This window comes from Camelina sativa, chromosome 14 (genome assembly GCF_000633955.1).
Source record: "Camelina sativa cultivar DH55 chromosome 14, Cs, whole genome shotgun sequence".
NCBI lineage: Eukaryota > Viridiplantae > Streptophyta > Magnoliopsida > Brassicales > Brassicaceae > Camelina > Camelina sativa.
Window position 1 is genome coordinate 5,279,119 of NC_025698.1, and position 18,146 is coordinate 5,297,264.

At 36.1% G+C, this 18,146-nt stretch overlaps 3 protein-coding genes and 1 long non-coding RNA gene across 5 annotated transcripts; 3 read left to right on the forward strand and 1 right to left on the reverse strand.

The window, feature by feature from the left end:
- On the forward strand, nt 3,145–5,982 carry LOC104739802 (tryptophan synthase beta chain 1-like). The gene is made up of 5 exons (XM_010460261.2): nt 3,145–3,576; nt 3,998–4,363; nt 4,754–5,187; nt 5,336–5,430; nt 5,533–5,982. Exons 1-5 carry the CDS (start codon nt 3,265–3,267, stop codon nt 5,718–5,720), a joined length of 1,395 nt encoding a protein of 464 aa, XP_010458563.1. The 5' UTR covers nt 3,145–3,264; the 3' UTR covers nt 5,721–5,982.
- Nucleotides 9,305–10,694, reverse strand: LOC104739803. 2 transcript variants are annotated; one of them, XR_760063.2, is made up of 4 exons: nt 10,587–10,694; nt 9,908–10,170; nt 9,665–9,812; nt 9,305–9,561 (listed from the first exon to the last, which is right to left on the reverse strand). It is a non-coding gene; the product is annotated as an uncharacterized LOC104739803 (long non-coding RNA). The 2 variants fall into 2 exon arrangements; XR_760064.2 differs by having other exon boundaries at nt 9,644–9,812.
- On the forward strand, nt 11,093–13,390 carry LOC104739804 (glucose-6-phosphate/phosphate translocator 2, chloroplastic-like). The gene is made up of 5 exons (XM_010460262.2): nt 11,093–11,742; nt 11,959–12,184; nt 12,276–12,498; nt 12,619–12,832; nt 13,101–13,390. Exons 1-5 carry the CDS (start codon nt 11,242–11,244, stop codon nt 13,119–13,121), a joined length of 1,185 nt encoding a protein of 394 aa, XP_010458564.1. The 5' UTR covers nt 11,093–11,241; the 3' UTR covers nt 13,122–13,390.
- Nucleotides 15,524–17,199, forward strand: LOC104739805 (cytochrome P450 77A3-like). Its single transcript, XM_010460263.1, has one exon. It carries the CDS (start codon nt 15,609–15,611, stop codon nt 17,139–17,141), a length of 1,533 nt encoding a protein of 510 aa, XP_010458565.1. The 5' UTR covers nt 15,524–15,608; the 3' UTR covers nt 17,142–17,199.

An 18,146-nucleotide genomic window follows, 5' to 3' on the forward strand; every position in this document is an offset into this window, starting at 1 on the left:
ACCACAAGCTCTTTAAGCTCTTCTCACTCAACCTTGGACCTGTAACTACTTTAGTAGCGATCGGCCCTCAGAGCTCCATCCTTGCTCGACCTCTCATCAAAGCTCTACCTAGTGTAGCCTCCCTCACTCCAGTGAGACAGTCAACTTTGAACCTTCCATCGCCAATTAGTCTTCGAATCAAGACAATGGCCACCCTTTCCTCCTTTGACCTGCTCAAGGAGATCATATCAACTTGTCTTGATCTCACATGTTCTATTCTGCTTCTTAGCATATGGTTCATAGCTCTCAAACTCTTGCTATCGATTGTTTCTATCTTTATCTGCTTCTTTGTTGTTTTATGCTTTGGGCAAGTTTCTTTTATGTTGTATCCTAAAAACCTTTTGTACCTTGTATGTTATTTTCTATTTTAATGGAATGATAACATATGTTTGGTCAAAAAAAAAAAAAAGTAAATTGGGGAGGGGGGCAACACCCAAACTTGGAGTTGGAGAGATTCGCTTTACGTACACACAAGTCAAGTCACGACCACCAGTACCGAGAAAAGTTGTTGTAAAATTTCCCAAATTAAGAACCGATGTTTTCTTCATTTTAAACCGGTTTCTCTGGATACGATCTGAGTTATTGAGTGTAACAGGCCTACGCAAATGGGCCTCATGTTTGAACTGGATCACCCAACTTTCTATCTTATTTACTTTTATGCCATTTCCATCTCTTCTCTTATCTATTTATTTATATATTTTTTTAAGATGGTAAGTTTCATTAACCCTATTAAGTCTTAACCGCAATACGCCGTTAAGATTTTTCACTTTTGAATTCTATTAATTTGAATTTTTGTTTATATACTCTTTTAGTTAGATTATATTGTTTTATTCTACTACACCTATACCTGCATTTTATTGAATGATAAAAGTGAAAAGAATTACGCAAGTGCTGATACGTTAATTAAATAGCTAAATTCATATAGACTCATGATACAGTGTCCATGATTACTTGATTAGTAAACTATATTTAATTCACGTGTAAAAAAGAAATGAAGAGAACATAATTAGTGATGTTAAATAAGTGAGAGACAAAGAGAATCGAAATTGATGGAACGTTTCGCCGGAGCTACATTTTTCTTAAACCAAAAAAAAAAAAAAAAAAGAACACATATTAATCATGGTTACGTGTAAATATCTTCTTGTAGTCGTTGTCTTGGTTTAGGCTCTTTAGGTTTCCGTGTAATGGTGTGCTTAACTAGACTTAAGGTTTTCTCTAACATTTTGTCCGTGTAGTGTGCTTGGCAAACGTACATATATATACTTAAAGCTTCCACCAAATTTAATGTCATTAACCTGTTGAAAAATCGAACGACGGGAAGTTTCCTTATATATAACAAACAGACTTGAATTTTATGAATATTGGTTTCTAGAAAGGGGTCATATATGTGATATGTGGTAGAGGAGAGGTAGTCATGAGACATGACCATAAAGAAGCATGCAGACCAGCCCATGTGATGTAATTTGAAGATGCCAAACTGGTCATATTCGACATATAAAAAAAGGGGAATTTTGTGGATCTGTGGGGTTTGATAGAGCAGCAGAGCTGACATCTGCGGTGATATATATCTAGTGGCCATGAATTTGACGTAACGAAAAAAAGAGGAGAAGAAAATGTGAGATACTGATTAATCATCCCTATACAGACCATATAGAGATATAGATATACAATTTCTCTCTTATTGTGTGGTTTAGAAGCTCTTTAGTCTTTAATACGATAACGTTTTATGTTAAAATACGAAACTTAGATAAATAGCAAAACGTTTTGACAACCTTAAAGGCAGCTGGTATAACCAAGCTAAATATTTCCTTCTAGTACAAGACTTTATATGGGTGGGACGGGACTCTCCTTCATGGTCGGTCACATAACGAGTATCATACGCTTTTTATTGTCAAAAATACGGAGTTTGTATATTAGTAGGACGTTATTGACCAGCTCTTACATAGACTTCTATATGGATGAGACTTACAAAGAAAAAGAATGAAGGATAGTTTAATGTTTCGTAATTTTTAGTTTTAAAGGAAATAACGCTGATTTTTTTTTTTTTTAAACGCTGATTTTATAGAAACTTGAGTGAGTTACTGGTGATTAATAAGCTTACAAAGAATGGGGGACATCGAACCTGTAAGCTGTAATCTTGCATCCGCCTTTGTTCAATGCCTAATTAATCAGGAATAATCTGAGAATTTATTTACATATTATGTTACTTTTTAATAAATCTGATGACTTCATACTTCAGCATAGTACAAGCACAATTTAAAGGTGCAAAAAGAAACACGAATAACCTTATCTTCAAGCAGAACGAAAGCTCATGAAGCAGTGCATTTAATAATTAATTAGCTATCACCCTAGTGTAATTTTTATTTTCAAAACAAATTTGTAGCAAATATAAATTTGTGACGAAAATATGTAAATAGCTACAATATTTTTTGTAGCTATACAAACCAAAATTTGTAGTGCGTTCATAATTCTTCCATGCATTATGACATTGTTTGGTAGATCTCATATTTTAGATTGACTAAGAATCAGATGTCAATATGTTAATCCATTCATTCCTTGTTGATTTTGGAACTAGACCTTTATGAAACTTAACATAATATTTCAACAAGGAAAAAATTTGTATGGCTTTTTTTTTTAAAACATATTACCTACATACACATATTTTCAACTCATTTGTGGTGGCGCGGTGGTAATGTTTCCAAGGCCAAGAGGGTAGATTCATTATTTAGAGCCTGAGTTTGATTGATTCTTCCATGTGAAAGTATTTTGCCTAAGCCACGTAATTTAGACACCTGAGCTTAAACTCCGAATATTTTACCCCGCCCCACCCGTAACAAATTTTCAGAATGATCCAAGATTTATTAACTCACTTCTATAATAAGTGAGAATCTTAGATAAAATACGGATATCAAATCTTTCTCTAGTTATAAATAAATGAAAGTGAGACGTAATTTTAATTTCCATGGAAAAATCGAATTTGGATCTTTAACTAAACAAACATGCATTATATAGTCATTTTGTTGTCAATAAAGTTATATATTTAAAAATCAAGAGGACAACCGAACAAATCCAACAATGTGGTAAACATGTATAAACTCAAATGATTGCGCAGTAAAAAACAAACCATGCTCGTTCAGATTATAAAAAGACACATCAACACATGCTCGTTCCCTAAGAAAATCTCAAGATAATTAATATCAGTATTCAAAAAAAAAAAGGAGAAATATGTCGTCGTCCACTAAAATCCAGGTACGAGGGAAGCTACTTCCTCCGGCAAGAAACCACCGTATGATACACTCGGTTGTTTACAGAGTTTCCACAAAACGTCACCACCGTGAAAGCAGTGTACTCAGCAGTGAGAGTTGTCCATCGTCGGATTCTGTCCCAACAAAAACCGATAAGAGCCAGTTTTGTTGTGGCAACGTTGACGGTAAATTCGGGAGGTTCGGTGGGAAGTTTGTACCGGAGACATTGATGTCTCGCCTGAAAGATCTCGAAGAAGAATTCAATTTTCTTTTGAGCGACCACAAATTTCAGGTTGGCTTATTTCATATAAACATATTTATAAGATGGGATTGACGTACGGGTAAAAATAAATTGGATGCGGATTTTTTTTTTTTTTTTTTTTTTTTTTTTTTTTTTTTTTTTNTTTTTTTACAAATACAACCGACCATATTATCCCAGGAGACCTTTAACAAAAAAAAAAAAATTATCACAGGAGACACGAATTAGTAATTAGTACGGTCCCAAAAAAATGAATATTCCAAAAAACGTACGGACTAACGCATATTCTTCTTTTCTTATAACGAAAAGAACTAAAGCACATATTTTAAATTAAAGATAATGAGAGAGAGAGAGAGAGAGAGAGCTTTTTAAAATTAAAAAAAATGATTATTGATATATATATATATATATATTAATATGTGGAGTTTTTATTTTTAATTACGATTACAATTAGGATGAGCTTACCACAGCGTTAAGAGACTACGTAGGAAGAGAAACGCCTCTCTACTTCGCCGGACGTCTAACCGAACACTACAAGAACATAGCTCGAACAATCGGAGGTGGGCCTGAGATTTACCTGAAAAGGGAAGATCTTAGCCACTGTGGGTCTCACAAAATCAATAACGCTCTTGCTCAGGCCATGATTGCCCGGCGGCTTGGTTGCAGCCGTGTGGTGGCTGCCACAGGAGCCGGACAACATGGAGTCGCCACAGCTGCTGCATGTGCAAAGCTCTCCTTGGACTGTACTGTTTACATGGGAGCTCCTGATATAGAGAAACAATTCTCTAATGTGCTTTCCATGAAACTGCTTGGCGCTCAGGTAACTTGCCAATACTATTTTATACAGTATAACCGAACTTAACCGGGTCCATTTTGCAGCATAAATTTTGTTATCTAGTAAAACAAACACACAGAACATAAAGTTTATTTCACATATGTTTGGTCAACTTTAAAAAGTTACGGATGTAGAAAAAGTAAGGGACCACTCCCATGTATAAGAGATACTTTATTACATAATTAAGATGTACATAATTTAACAACAAAACAGAAAAAAATTCACCAGAAATATTTATACTAACACAAAATTTAATTTGATTTTTACGTTGATGAGTTTTATCTTAGATATATATGTAGAAACAAAAAAAAATCCATGCATGTACAGGTCATAAAAATTGTTTTACATATACTGATCATGAATTCATGATAATAGGTGAAATCAGTAGAGGGAACATTCAAAGATGCAAGTTCAGAGGCGATTCGACATTGGGTCGAGAACCTAGATTCCACATACTTCTTATTGGGCACGGTCGTAGGACCGCACCCATGTCCGATAATGGTACGTGAGTTTCAATCCGTGATTGGGAAAGAGACAAGAAGGCAAGCTAATCAACTATGGGGTGGTAAACCTGATGTATTAGTAGCTTGTGTTGGAAGTGGCTCAAATGCATTGGGTTTGTTCCATGAGTTTGTTGAAGACGAGGATGTGCGGTTAGTCGGTGTCGAGGCCGCAGGGCTCGGTCTGGATTCCGGGAAACATTCGGCTACTTTGGCCGTTGGCCATGTTGGTGTGTACCATGGTTCCATGAGCTATTTATTGCAAGATGATCAAGGACAGATACTCAGACCCCACTCCGTAGGAGTAGGGTAAGTGTGAAAGTTATAATCTCAACAAATTTGGTTTACCTGTTTTTTTTTTTATAAATCATTCAGACAATCTTTGAGTTAATCGTCTCGGTTTGGTGATAAGCGAAGACGTGATATTGACGTAAAAAATCCTCACATTTGGTCGTAGGTTAGAGTATCCAGGAGTTGGACCAGAGATTAGCTTCCTGAAAGAAACCGGAAGAGCTGAGTTCTACACAGCAACAGACCAAGAAGCCATTCAAGGTACCTCCCGCTACCTATATATATTAGTTTACTTTGCTACTAATTAATCAAGAATTATAATTACAAAGATTAACGTTTAATCATATATATTTTCGAATTCAGCGTGCATGCGATTGAGTAGATTGGAGGGAATAATACCGGCACTGGAAACGTCTCATGCGCTCGCGTTCCTTGACAAACTCATTCCTACTCTACGTGATGGAGCCAAGGTGATCGTGAATTGTAGTGGCCGTGGCGACAAAGATCTTGACACTCTCATCCAACGAGGCATATCTTTTCCTAATTGTTGACTCAGCAAGATTCCATATTACACTCAACTCTTCCAGAGATCGTATAGCCGTATAGGTGCAACATGATAACCATCACTACTAATACATCAAATCATTATCGAAAATACCATGTACTAGCTAGCTACCTTAAATAACTCAGCCCCCTGATAATTTCTTATCATTAAGATGTGTGGTATAATGAACGAACGATCTGTAACTACAATTTTATATTCAAACGCTTCAAAAGATATACGGACCATTAAATTTTTAGGTGTTAATTTACATCTACATTTAACATTTATAGATACTACTGTTGAGATTTTTCCACACATAATGAAATAATGGCACAATTTTTATTAATCCTTTACAAAAAAAAAAGTTGTTTCTTTAGTTTTCTAAGATCTTTTTGTATTTTATGTATGATTGAAGTCATTATCCAGGACCATGATCTAGAATTTACTTAAGTCTGTTCCAAAACTATATAATTTTGATAGGAATTTATAACGTATAATTTACATTTATTTATTTATATCTTAATATTTTCTTTTTCCCGTTAACAATATACATTTATTTATTTTCAACGGATGTGGTGTTATATATAGACGGAAATATCATCAATCATGACTACGTTTTGAAAGCGAATTTTTCAGCTTTACTCCAGAGTGAGATTGAAGGTAATACTTTCTGGCATTCAGGAATCGACATGCCCCTAAATCGTATTATTAAAAAGGGAGTAAAATATATAATAAGAGAAAGCCTTCATAATCAAAACAGAGCAGATAAATAAAGGGAATATCAACAGTGATGATCCCCATTTGACTTTCCATGCTCTGATTTCAGTTTCTTCAAACGGTCCTGAGATAGGAAGTTGTATATGAGAATTCAATAATTATAATGAAATATTGAAATAATCTAGCAGGGAATATTACTTACAGTATTGGTGAAGCAGAGGATTTACACGAACACGAACTTGTTGAGGTATGTTTGATACCTCTCTGACTTGTCAAGATATGTCAAGGATATCATAACATCTCCTTAAAGGGTTCATCTGCAATCAGAAAAAAAAAAAAAAAAATCATAAATAGTTAGCACTTTTATCTGTTGGTTCCAAAAGTGAGAAGAAAGATAAACTTACATCGAAGGCAGCTTCCTATCAGCTGAGACATTAAAGGCTAATATAGAGTTGTTTTTCTTATCGGCTTTGACTCTTTTCAGTAATGGTACCTAACATCTAATTAATTTTTTATTATAGAAAAGTAAATTAATAAAGAAAAAAACATGCAAAATATAAGCAAAATATATTTATGCGTTTTTACTTTTTATGATATATAAAAAGAATAATCTGAGTATCAATTATTGTCCTGACTTTTGTCTCTTTGTTGAAAAATTAAAACCATTAGACACCTTATATGAAAGGATTCTTTTTTTACTTTGTGGATAATCAAACCTAACACAATTGTAATTTGCAAGAATCATTGCTTCACATCCGCATTCAAATGTTTGGGTCTTTGGAATGCAAAGAACGAAATACTATAGATCATTCTGAACGCTTGGAAGGAGAGCTTAAATTACATAGTTAATGGTTAGTTTGCGTACAAAATTGAAATATATAATACGTAATCAGAAAGTAATTGATTGGAAACCGATGATATATCAAGATAGGGATTGGCCAGCGAGACCAACAAATTAAGACTAGTATACTCGTAATCTGTAATAAGTTGTGAAAATATATAATTAAGGAAAAGAGAAAAAGAAGCTGCTTTTATCATAAGTCTGCTTGATCTGGCAATTTCGTATAATCTGTCTGGTTAATTCCTGTCCGCTTAATTCTTTCCGTTTTATCTTTAAAAAATGACCTTTTAACCTATCGTTTCCCACATATGGAACTACGTATTGCATGCACTTAAACCTGCATTGTTCTTTAGTCATTTGCAGTGTTGTTGTTTTTGCAGCTAACCATTTTAAATATTCCTGGACCTATTACCTATATACTAGCTAAGTTGATAGATAATTCAAGAAACTATGGAAGAAAATGACCAGTTGCAGTGTCATAAACGTTTGTATCCTTAAAAAAACCATGGTTTTGATAGAGACGCTTTTGTCTCCTGCAATACAGTCTAAGTGAACTCGAGCTATAAAGTCAGACGAATTGAAGCACAACATCTCATATCATTTCTTGGATTCTCCAGTTTTCTCAATCTTTTCTTTATCAAACTTAGTTACTTAAGATAGAGAGAACGAACACTCTTTACAATGGCGGTTGTTTACACAAGTCTTTCATCTTTCTACCTTCTTCTAATATCTTTCTCAAATCTCGTAACAATTTCATTCACTGTGAGAAACGTTGACGAACTCCAAACGGCTTCGGATGGCTTTCCCTTGTTGCTTACTAATGATGACAACAAGAAAATTATAGGTGGCAATACCGAGGTAATTATCTCAAAAACCCTAATATATTTGTGGTTTACTACAAAAAAAGTCCACATTGATAGCAATAGAGACAAGTTATGATGAAATGCTTTGAAATAACAACTTTAATAACGATATATATGGGCTATGATATATTGTTTTTTCCGATGCTATGATATGCATTGTTATGACTCTTATTTTATGCAATTGTATTAAGCTATAATATTTGGTGGAACCTGCTTAATTTGATATATATCCAATCTATAGAAAATAACTATTTTTAAAAGAAATACATCATTTCATAAACCAAACATCAATTTATACATAACACAAGTCTTAAATTCAATACTTAAATTACTATAAGTGTATTTGCTACACTTAGTCAGACCTTTTTCCCATGCTTAGTCACTCCTTGCTTATGTTTCTTCTTTTGTAGTCTCGACTTCTCCAAGGTTTAATAATAATCGTCTCTTCAGAAGCTTAAAGTTGTGTCACCATCTACAGTTATACACCTTGAAGCAAGCTTTGAATCATCCTCGTGATTTTTCCAGGTTGCATTGTCGTGAAGTGTTGTATATCTAGGTTGCATTGACGGTTATGACTTAGCACTTTACGACAATCAGATTTCTCTTCAAGATTTGGCAGTCAAAAATTATGACGCTTTAAACGATAGAATCGGTGGTGTGATAACAAGAATGTATGAGTGTAGTGATGATTTATTAACAATCAAACCAATACCACAATCTATTATCATGAAGTGTAATGTTATTGGAAATCTGTCGAGTATTATGTTGGTGATTCTCGAATTTTTCATAAGAAAAGTTTAAATAAAATGTAATATGAAATTGTAACAAATCAATGATAATATTGTCTTGCCTAGTGTATGCCTCTTTAAATTATGAACATACAGTACATAACAAACGCATAAAAGTCATACAATATACAGTTGACAAAACCGAAACATAGGAAATTAGAATCAATTGGTTTTGCTTAACCAAAATCATTAACTCAAATTTTAATTTCAATCTTTTCTATCAAAACACGGATGCTAAGAGCATTGCCAACGGTGAGGCTGCTATTTTGAGGTTTTTAATTTTTTAAAGATTATATTATGTACTTTTTTTAAATAAGAACTTGTGAAAGAGTAATTAAAATTTTGCTCCTCCAATGGTGAAGCTATTCTTGAGGTTTTTGTTTTTGAAAAAAATTATTTATCAAAAATGAACAAACTTCCCATTACAAAGCTTAATATGAACAAACTTAACAAACTTCCCATTACAAAGCTTCTTCGCCTGAGAAAAAGAAAAAAAACGCAAACTGTGAAGCAATATATAAAGTATCACACCGGCCTGTGCTGTTCAAGGAGGTCAAAACTTTGAGAAGGTGGCTTAACTCCTCATTCTCCTTCTCTATTTTCACAACAGCAATGTAACCACAATACTTAAGCAACGTCCTGCACCCAAAAACATTTGTAGGAATAGTTAAACAACACAGATGGGGCAAACAACAAAAACACTTACATGGGGTAAAAGTACTTTAATCAGCTGAGAGAAGACCTTTGAGAAGGTTCTGTTCCATCAGGCTTCTTTTTACCTAAACCAGAGGCCTGAGGAAACACTGTTCTTTCTCTGCTCTGCTAGCTGTCTTGCAAGGCACAGATGCAATATAGGCAAAATTCGTTGGACCATGGAACCAAGATTGTAGCTGGGTACCATGAGAAAAAAATAAGATCAATCCATAGCAAACATGACGTATAGATACATAGATCATTCATATAAGAGAGGGAAAACAGAACTTACATCATGAAAGGCTCTACCAATTTGTCTAAGCAAATCAGCGATTAGCCGATTAGTATAAATGTAGACAACGTGTGTAAGCAACCAGCAAAGAAACCAATCCAGGCACTTGTCAATACCTCAGTCCGGAGGAGTTTACCACCAACAGCACTACCAGTACTTTTAGTAGCCGTTTGAAAGCTAGCAAAAGCAGGCGGCACAAGAACAGGGTTAAGCAAAAGCACAGCCACAACAACGACTAATATGACTGTTCCAGCGGATAAAGTCTGCAACAAAACGCAGATTTGCATAACAGAGCATTGAACAATCTGAAGGTAAGTACACAAAGAAAAGCCCTTAGACCATAATATATCACAAAGGGTTTAAGCACATTCCTCTCACGTCAGTCTCAACATATAAGTCACAGAACCTAAAAGCATACTAAATAAACTACTTAACAAATCCACTGATCCTAACCTTCTTCTATCAACGAGATGTAATCGGAGAAATCTGATCTGGGAGATACATAAAGCTATTCAAATTCCTCAGCAATGCAGCTATAAAATCCCTAAACTACACTAGTACTCAATCCAATAGCTCCTTTAGATATCTTCTGAAATCAAACCCCAAATTTTGGGTCCCAAAACTAAACCAAAGACACAACGTAATTGCATGAGATTCATAGTCATGGATATGTAATTACCTTGCGCTGCTCAAAACTCCTCACGATCCATTCGATAAATTCTGGATTAGGTTTCGACTCGTCGATTAGCCGTACCACAGTCGATATGATGATGATGAAACATCGAAATAATTTTTTTTTTTTTTATGTATTAAACCTTCTTCCAACAAGACGGTGACACGTTTTAATAAGAGACATCTCTTATTGATCCGAAATTAGAGTTAGCGTCTTATTCTTTTCTTTATTTTTTTGATTTATTTTTCATATCTACTTTTCACATAACAAACCCCGCTAAATCTCCCGGTTGGAGAAGCTCTAAGCTTAGCTTAGCTCATGGACAGGCTCTACGGCCACCCAACAACAAGTCGTAAAATAATAGTAAAGACTCCAATCTCATAGAGCTCACGAATAGACAAAATATAAGGGCGTTTGCGTAATTAAACATGATCAGAAATTTTCCTTTTTGTCGACAAGCTAAGCTAACCTTACTTTCCCTCCTCACCTGCCTTCCCTTTACCCTATAAAAACCTTCTCTTTACATCTCTCTCTGTCTCTTCCATTTTCCCAACAATCAAACGGCTCTTTCTCATCCCATCAAACCCACTTCGAGATCGAGTCCCTTTACTACATTAATACCTCAGATCTTGTAAAATTGTGAATCTCAAATTAAAAACCGATGATTTCTTCGATTAAACCGGTTTCACCTTCCTTAACCGCGATCGCCGGCGTAAGACGATCAATTCCGGCAAAGCTTCAATTTTCTCCCTTACCCATCATCGGAAACTTCCAAAAGCCTAATCCTTTCCCTAAAAAGCCTCTTTTATCTTCTCAGAGTTTGTCTAATTTCACTTTTGTGGCGGCGCATCAGCGGAGGAGTGATGTTTTTAGGGTTGGAGCTTACGAGGCGGATCGGTCTCGTCCGATTAAGATCGGTGTCGAAGTCCCTGAAGAACAATCTGGACAGAAGGTGAAGATTGGGATCTATTTCGCGACTTGGTGGGCTTTGAACGTTGTGTTCAATATCTACAACAAGAAGGTTTTGAATGCTTTTCCTTACCCGTGGCTAACTTCGACGCTTTCTCTCGCTTGTGGGTCTTTGATGATGCTCGTCTCTTGGGTCACTGGACTCGCTGAAGCTCCTAAAACCGATCTCGATTTCTGGAAAACTCTGTTCCCGGTAAAGGATCTAACTTTCATAATTTCATTAGCGGTGCTGCCTGTTAAATTGTCTTGCTTTTGGTGTTTAGAAAGGGCTTAGTATGATTAGTTCTTTGAGTATGGAATTTGGAACCTAAATTTGTGCGGAAACTCTAAGATTCATCATTTTTGTTATAGATTATGTGTGTTAGTAGTACTGATGTAACTGTGTGATGATGGTGGTTTGATTGTTCAGGTGGCTTTGGCGCATACGATTGGACATGTAGCGGCAACAGTGAGTATGTCAAAAGTTGCAGTGTCCTTCACACACATCATCAAAAGCAGTGAACCAGCCTTTAGCGTTCTCGTCTCAAGCCTCTTCTTAGGCGAGGCATTCCCTCTACCTGTTTACCTCTCCCTCTTACCCATTATTGGAGGATGTGCTCTTGCTGCTGTCACTGAGTTAAACTTCAATATGATAGGTAATCAAAAACTGTTGCTTTGGATTTAGATAGCTGGTGCAACACATGTTATGCGAGATGGAAATAATTGGGTGTTTCTTGGTTTTTTCAGGGTTTATGGGAGCTATGATATCGAATTTGGCGTTTGTGTTTCGTAACATATTCTCTAAGAAGGGGATGAAGGGGAAGTCAGTGAGTGGCATGAATTACTACGCTTGCTTATCTATGATGTCTCTTCTCATTGTCACTCCTTTCGCCATTGCTGTAGAAGGTCCCCAAATGTGGGCTGCTGGTTGGCAAAACGCTGTCTCCCAAATTGGACCAAACTTTGTCTGGTAATTTATTTATAATGATTCATTGATCTATTTCTTTGTACAAAACAAAAGAGATAAGCTTTTCTAAGAAGTTGATTTAAAACCTTATAAGGTATTTGATCCTGAATGTTTGAATTTCAGGTGGGTTGTGGCGCAGAGTGTTTTCTACCATCTGTATAATCAAGTCTCCTACATGTCCCTCGACCAGATTTCACCACTGACATTTAGCGTTGGAAACACAATGAAGCGGATATCAGTCATTGTAGCCTCGATCATCATCTTTCAAAACCCGATTAAACCTGTCAATGCCCTCGGTGCTGCCATTGCGATTCTTGGAACTTTCATCTATTCTCAGGTAAAAAAAGAGTGTAAACAGTAGACCGCTTTGATAGTCTGCACAAGGCTTCTTTCTCATTATCTGCTTCCTCTTAGATGAGAACAATAGAGAGAAAAGCAAACACACAAATAATGCCCTTTGGTGAACGTTAAGATGATGCCTTTTTGTTTGGCAATAAGAGCATGCCACAATCTTGATGTTTCTCTGAAAAAGCTTAAATTGCTAATGATCACAGATCAAGTGAGCGTTTTGGTTGATTATTTGTTCGTTTTGAATCTTTGAGCAGGCTAAGCAGTCAGGGAGTTGAAGGAGGAGCGGTTTTCACAGGGGAGTTTGATGCACCAAGATACTGAGAGCAGAGGAAAAAAGATGATTCTTGTGAAGATCTCAAGAGGGTTGGTTATGTGTAATCGGCGGATCTGAGCAAATGGAGTTGGAAGATCAACGCCGTAAAAATCATGGCCTACTGCTATACTTGCATAATATAGTTTTACCTTCTTCCAAAGGATCCAAAAGTTCACCTTAAGTGAATAATCTAATAAAGTTAATACTTAGTACAAACCTACTGATATATTGCAAGATTCCTTTTTCACGTTTTGGAAGTTTTTTTCTTTTTTCTTCTTCTTCTTCTTATATGTGTCATGGTGATTGGTCAAGAAGACTACGTCATTGTGACTATCCTCTTAAGAATTTCGTTTTCCCTAATTAATTCTTGCTCTTACTTTTCAACGTGCCTTCCTAACTTAAGTTTAACCCAAAATGTATGTCGTTGACCTTGATCATCTTTAGGCATGGGAATCTTGGTGCTACACAAAAGGTGTAAGCATCGTAGATGAAGCATTGGGTGATACGTATTCTTCAAAAGCGGTGCGCGTTCACATCGCACTTCTTTGCGTTCAAGATCATCCAAAAGACAGGCCCACAATTTCCCAAATCGTTTATATGTTGAGTTACGATCATTGATCTCCCGGTTCCGAAACAATCAACGTTCACAAATGTTTTAAACTGCAATCAGAGGTTAGTGTCGTCCGACTACGTGTTCTCTATTATTAACGAAGCAACGCAATCAACAATGGAAGGAAGATGAATAGCAACAATATTTGGCAACTAATTAAAATGCTCTTCTTATGTAGTAATAAAAAAAAAGGAGGAATGATAATATTTTCATATGTTGTATTCCCTCATCTAACATGGTTGGGTACTTGGGTGCTTATGAGATTGCCCAAAGTGTGGTACGTGACATGCGGTTACAATCTTATCAGCTCAGAGAGCTTTGATCACCTTCGTGTGATTCCTCTGTTTTTTTTTTTCTTTTGGTTTGCTCTGTTTTCGTTTGGTTTACCACTTTCATAACATTTTTGGTTCATTCTTTCCTTCTTATCAAATGAATACATTTGTTTATAGATTTGGATTAGGTGCATACATGCACTACTAGTCTGTTACTAGTCATTAGTCAATAGTCTGTTACTAGTCATTAGTCAAGCTATATAACAATTGAAATTAAAACAATAAGAGTAGGTGAAATGATTTTATAGGAATGAATGATTGTAAGTTGAGAAACGTATCTAATCCCACGTACATACGAACATTGATTCTGACATACATGTTAAAATATAAGAGCTGTCTAAAAAGAAAAGTATACAGTATGTATGTTCTAGAAAACCTAGCTGTGTCTTAAAAACAATGAATTGTGAAAGTACGTTACACCCGAAATGTAAAGGAAATACAAAAAATAAATAAGGATATTGCCCCAATAAAGACATTTGGCGAACTAACCTCCACCCTTCTCTGTTAGATTGTACAGAGAGTAATTAAGACTCAGAGGCTTATGTCTAACTGTTTGACACGGACCAACCAGTTTGTGTGTTCTACGAATATTGGAATTGCGTGGTTCAGTTATTGATTCTATTATTAGCATAATATTATCCAATATAGGAGAAGTCTAGTTCTGAACATTTGTTGGCATACTAATTACTCATAATTCTTTTCTAATACTGTTTATATTGTTTCTCATTAACTTAACGTAATTTTAATAACAGTAATGATCGATAGTATTATACTAAGGAGATGCAACTAATTAATATTGCATAATATGTTATGAAATTGCATCTTATTTCAATTAATATATCATCCTTCTTTGCAATTAATTCTCTCTTTAACTAGGATAGATAAGTTAAACAGAGAAATGAAGTACCTTTTTTTGTGTGTGTTAGATAAGATTTGAATAGATCAACTAATTTTTTTCTATCCAAAAAGATAAACTTTAAACAAAATAACAAAAAGTATGACTAAAGAGTCTAGCTATAGGACTTGACGCTCACAACAAACTTCTTTACATCCCCTAATTAATGTTGTTCCAAAGAATAATGCGATGACTAATGTGTCACCTATCACCCTATGAACAAATATACCTTAAAGTATGCTATTATAGAAACTATAATTTAATTAAATCAATAATACCGGTTGACACACACAAAAAGAGTCATATCTATAATACTTTCATACTGATAAAGTGATAATTACTAAAAAGGTTAAGATCTAATTGTAAACTTAAACCATATACCAATTATATACTGTAGGCAAAGCAGTAAATGCCCACAGATGACAGGTGGTTGGTGAGACAAATTTACAGCTCGTTTGGTTCATGTGGCACTGGCAGATTCACTTCATCTCTATGTTAGTATACTTTCTCTATATAATAAGAACCCTAAATCTCTCTTCACTTGTCCAAAACATCATCTAACATTCTTCTTCATTTATCTCTCCCACCCTTCTCTCTCCAATAATAGCAAATATGGATCTTACCGACGTTATCATATTCTTGTTCGCTCTCTATTTCATCAACCTATGGTGGCGCCGGTTCTCCTCCGCCGGAAAAAGTCAGTGCAGCCTGAACATCCCGCCGGGACCAAAAGGATGGCCACTAGTCGGGAACTTACTCCAAGTCATATTCCAACGTCGCCACTTCGTCTTCTTAATGCGTGACCTACGTAAAAAGTATGGTCCAATATTCACCATGCAGATGGGACAACGTACAATGATTATCGTCACGGACGAAAAACTCATCCACGAGGCGCTAGTCCAACGCGGCCCTACCTTCGCTTCACGTCCTCCGGACTCGCCTATTCGGCTCATGTTTAGTGTCGGGAAATGCGCTATAAACTCAGCCGAGTACGGATCTTTGTGGAGGACTCTGAGGAGGAACTTTGTGACAGAGTTAGTGACGGCGCCGAGGGTGAAGCAGTGCTCGTGGATACGGACTTGGGCTATGGAGAATCATATGAAAAGGATTAAAACAGAGAATGTTGAGAAAGGTTTCGTGGAGGTTATGAGTCAGTGTAGGCTAACGATATGTAGCATCTTGATCTGTCTTTGCTTCGGTGCCAAGATCAGCGAGGAAAAGATTAAAAACATAGAGAATGTTCTTAAGGACGTTATGCTCATAACATCTCCGACGTTACCGGACTTTTTGCCGGTTTTTACTCCGTTGTTTCGGCGTCAAGTTCGTGAAGCGAGAGAGCTGAGGAAGACACAGCTCGAGTGTCTCGTTCCGTTGATAAGAAACCGTCGTAAGTTCGTTGAAGCTAAGGAGAGTCCTAACGAAGAGATGGTTAGTCCGATCGGTGCGGCTTATGTGGATTCTTTGTTTGGTTTGAACCTGGTCGAGAGAAGCGGTGAGCTTAGAGACGAAGAGATAGTGACTTTGTGTTCGGAGATCGTCTCAGCCGGTACAGACACGAGTGCAACGACGCTTGAGTGGGCGTTATGTCATCTAGTGAGTGACCAAAACATTCAAGAGAAGCTGTACGACGAAGTTGTTGGAGTTGTCGGCAAAAACGGGGTCGTTGAAGAGGATGACGTGGCGAAAATGCCTTATTTGGAAGCTATCGTGAAAGAGACTCTCCGGCGACATCCTCCGGGACATTTTCTTCTCTCTCACGCCGCCGTGAAAGACACGGAGCTAGGAGGATACGATATCCCGGCAGGGGCATATGTGGAATTTTACACTGCTTGGGTTACCGAGAACCCGGAGATTTGGTCGGATCCAGCTAAGTTTCGACCAGATAGGTTTTTAACCGGTGGGGATGGTGTTGATGCTGACTGGACCGGGACACGTGGCGTTACGATGTTGCCTTTTGGAGCGGGTCGCAGGATATGCCCGGCTTGGTCTTTGGGGATCCTACACATCAACTTGATGCTTGCTAGGATGATCCATTCGTTTAAATGGATCCCTGTTCCGGACTCTCCACCCGACATGACTGAGACTTATGCCTTCACGGTCGTGATGAAAAATTCGCTTAAAGCTCAGATCACGTCAAGGACTTAGACGGATATGTTTCGTTTTCTATGCGTAATGTGGGATAATTAATATTTAATTCCTTTTGTACGTCGTCGCATTAGTCTTAGTTAGCTATATTTAATGTTGTCTTCATATTTTTACTTTTTAATGCTGTTTATGGACTGTCTTTATCTATTTTCAAGGAGTGTATAATATACTACATAAATCATATGCAGTTTCGGTTGGTTTATAACTTTATGTGTTTGTAGGTGTAATGGTTCATTAACTACTTGAAATATTAGTGCCGTTGTAATTTAACAAACACTCTATAGTTATATCTATTATAAACGTTATAGATCATAAATAGTCTAGTCAAGTATAGAGAAAAGAGAATTAATAGTTATATTCCGATTTAATTCAAATTCAATAGAGTTTATCTTGTACCACGACGAAATGGGTAAATCTGACGCAGACCTATCAAATATAAATGAAATTGTCAGTAGTAAGGTGGACACTTAAATTCCACCCAAATATGTTGGGGCTACCAAGCTGTACGCTGAACAACATTAACTTCGATGAAAAAATAAAAATAAACCTGTTATAAACTTATAATATATATATAGTTGTGCCCATATTGAACTATATATAGAGATATTTTTTACCGAGAACAAATCAAACTGGCTTTTGGCCACCGACAATTAGAGTAAAATTGAAAGATGAATTCTACTATATGAATTACTCTCTTTAGGTATGGAGTTGTCCATATAAAGAAATTACTTTCTATTCAAATTAGTCATGTATAATGTATACATTTTTTAAGTATAGATGATTATAGTATAATAAACTGATTGTCTTAAACTGCAAAACATTTTTGAAAAAATATATATCGAATGTTTGAAATAAGTAAAGATATGGCCGAGATTCAAACTTTCCAAAGACAAAATATAAATGTGAAAATAATTGAAGTTTGTGTGTTGGCTTCAATAGGACGTACTTACACAAGCATGAATTTTCCAACCTTCCAAACCCTCTCGTTGGCCCAACCGTGCATTA

Bases quoted from the DNA above. Each gene is read 5' to 3' on its own strand.
- LOC104739802 (XM_010460261.2), top strand. From the start codon at position 3,265: ATGTCGTCGTCCACTAAAATCCAGGTACGAGGGAAGCTACTTCCTCCG. The intron at 3,577-3,997 runs GTTGGCTTATTT...GATTACAATTAG, and splicing joins TGAGCGACCACAAATTTCAG to GATGAGCTTACCACAGCGTT. The intron at 5,431-5,532 runs GTACCTCCCGCT...TTTCGAATTCAG, and splicing joins AGACCAAGAAGCCATTCAAG to CGTGCATGCGATTGAGTAGA.
- LOC104739804 (XM_010460262.2), top strand. From the start codon at position 11,242: ATGATTTCTTCGATTAAACCGGTTTCACCTTCCTTAACCGCGATCGCC. The intron at 12,185-12,275 runs GTAATCAAAAAC...TGGTTTTTTCAG, and splicing joins GTTAAACTTCAATATGATAG to GGTTTATGGGAGCTATGATA. The intron at 12,499-12,618 runs GTAATTTATTTA...TTTGAATTTCAG, and splicing joins ATTGGACCAAACTTTGTCTG to GTGGGTTGTGGCGCAGAGTG.
- LOC104739805 (XM_010460263.1), top strand. From the start codon at position 15,609: ATGGATCTTACCGACGTTATCATATTCTTGTTCGCTCTCTATTTCATC.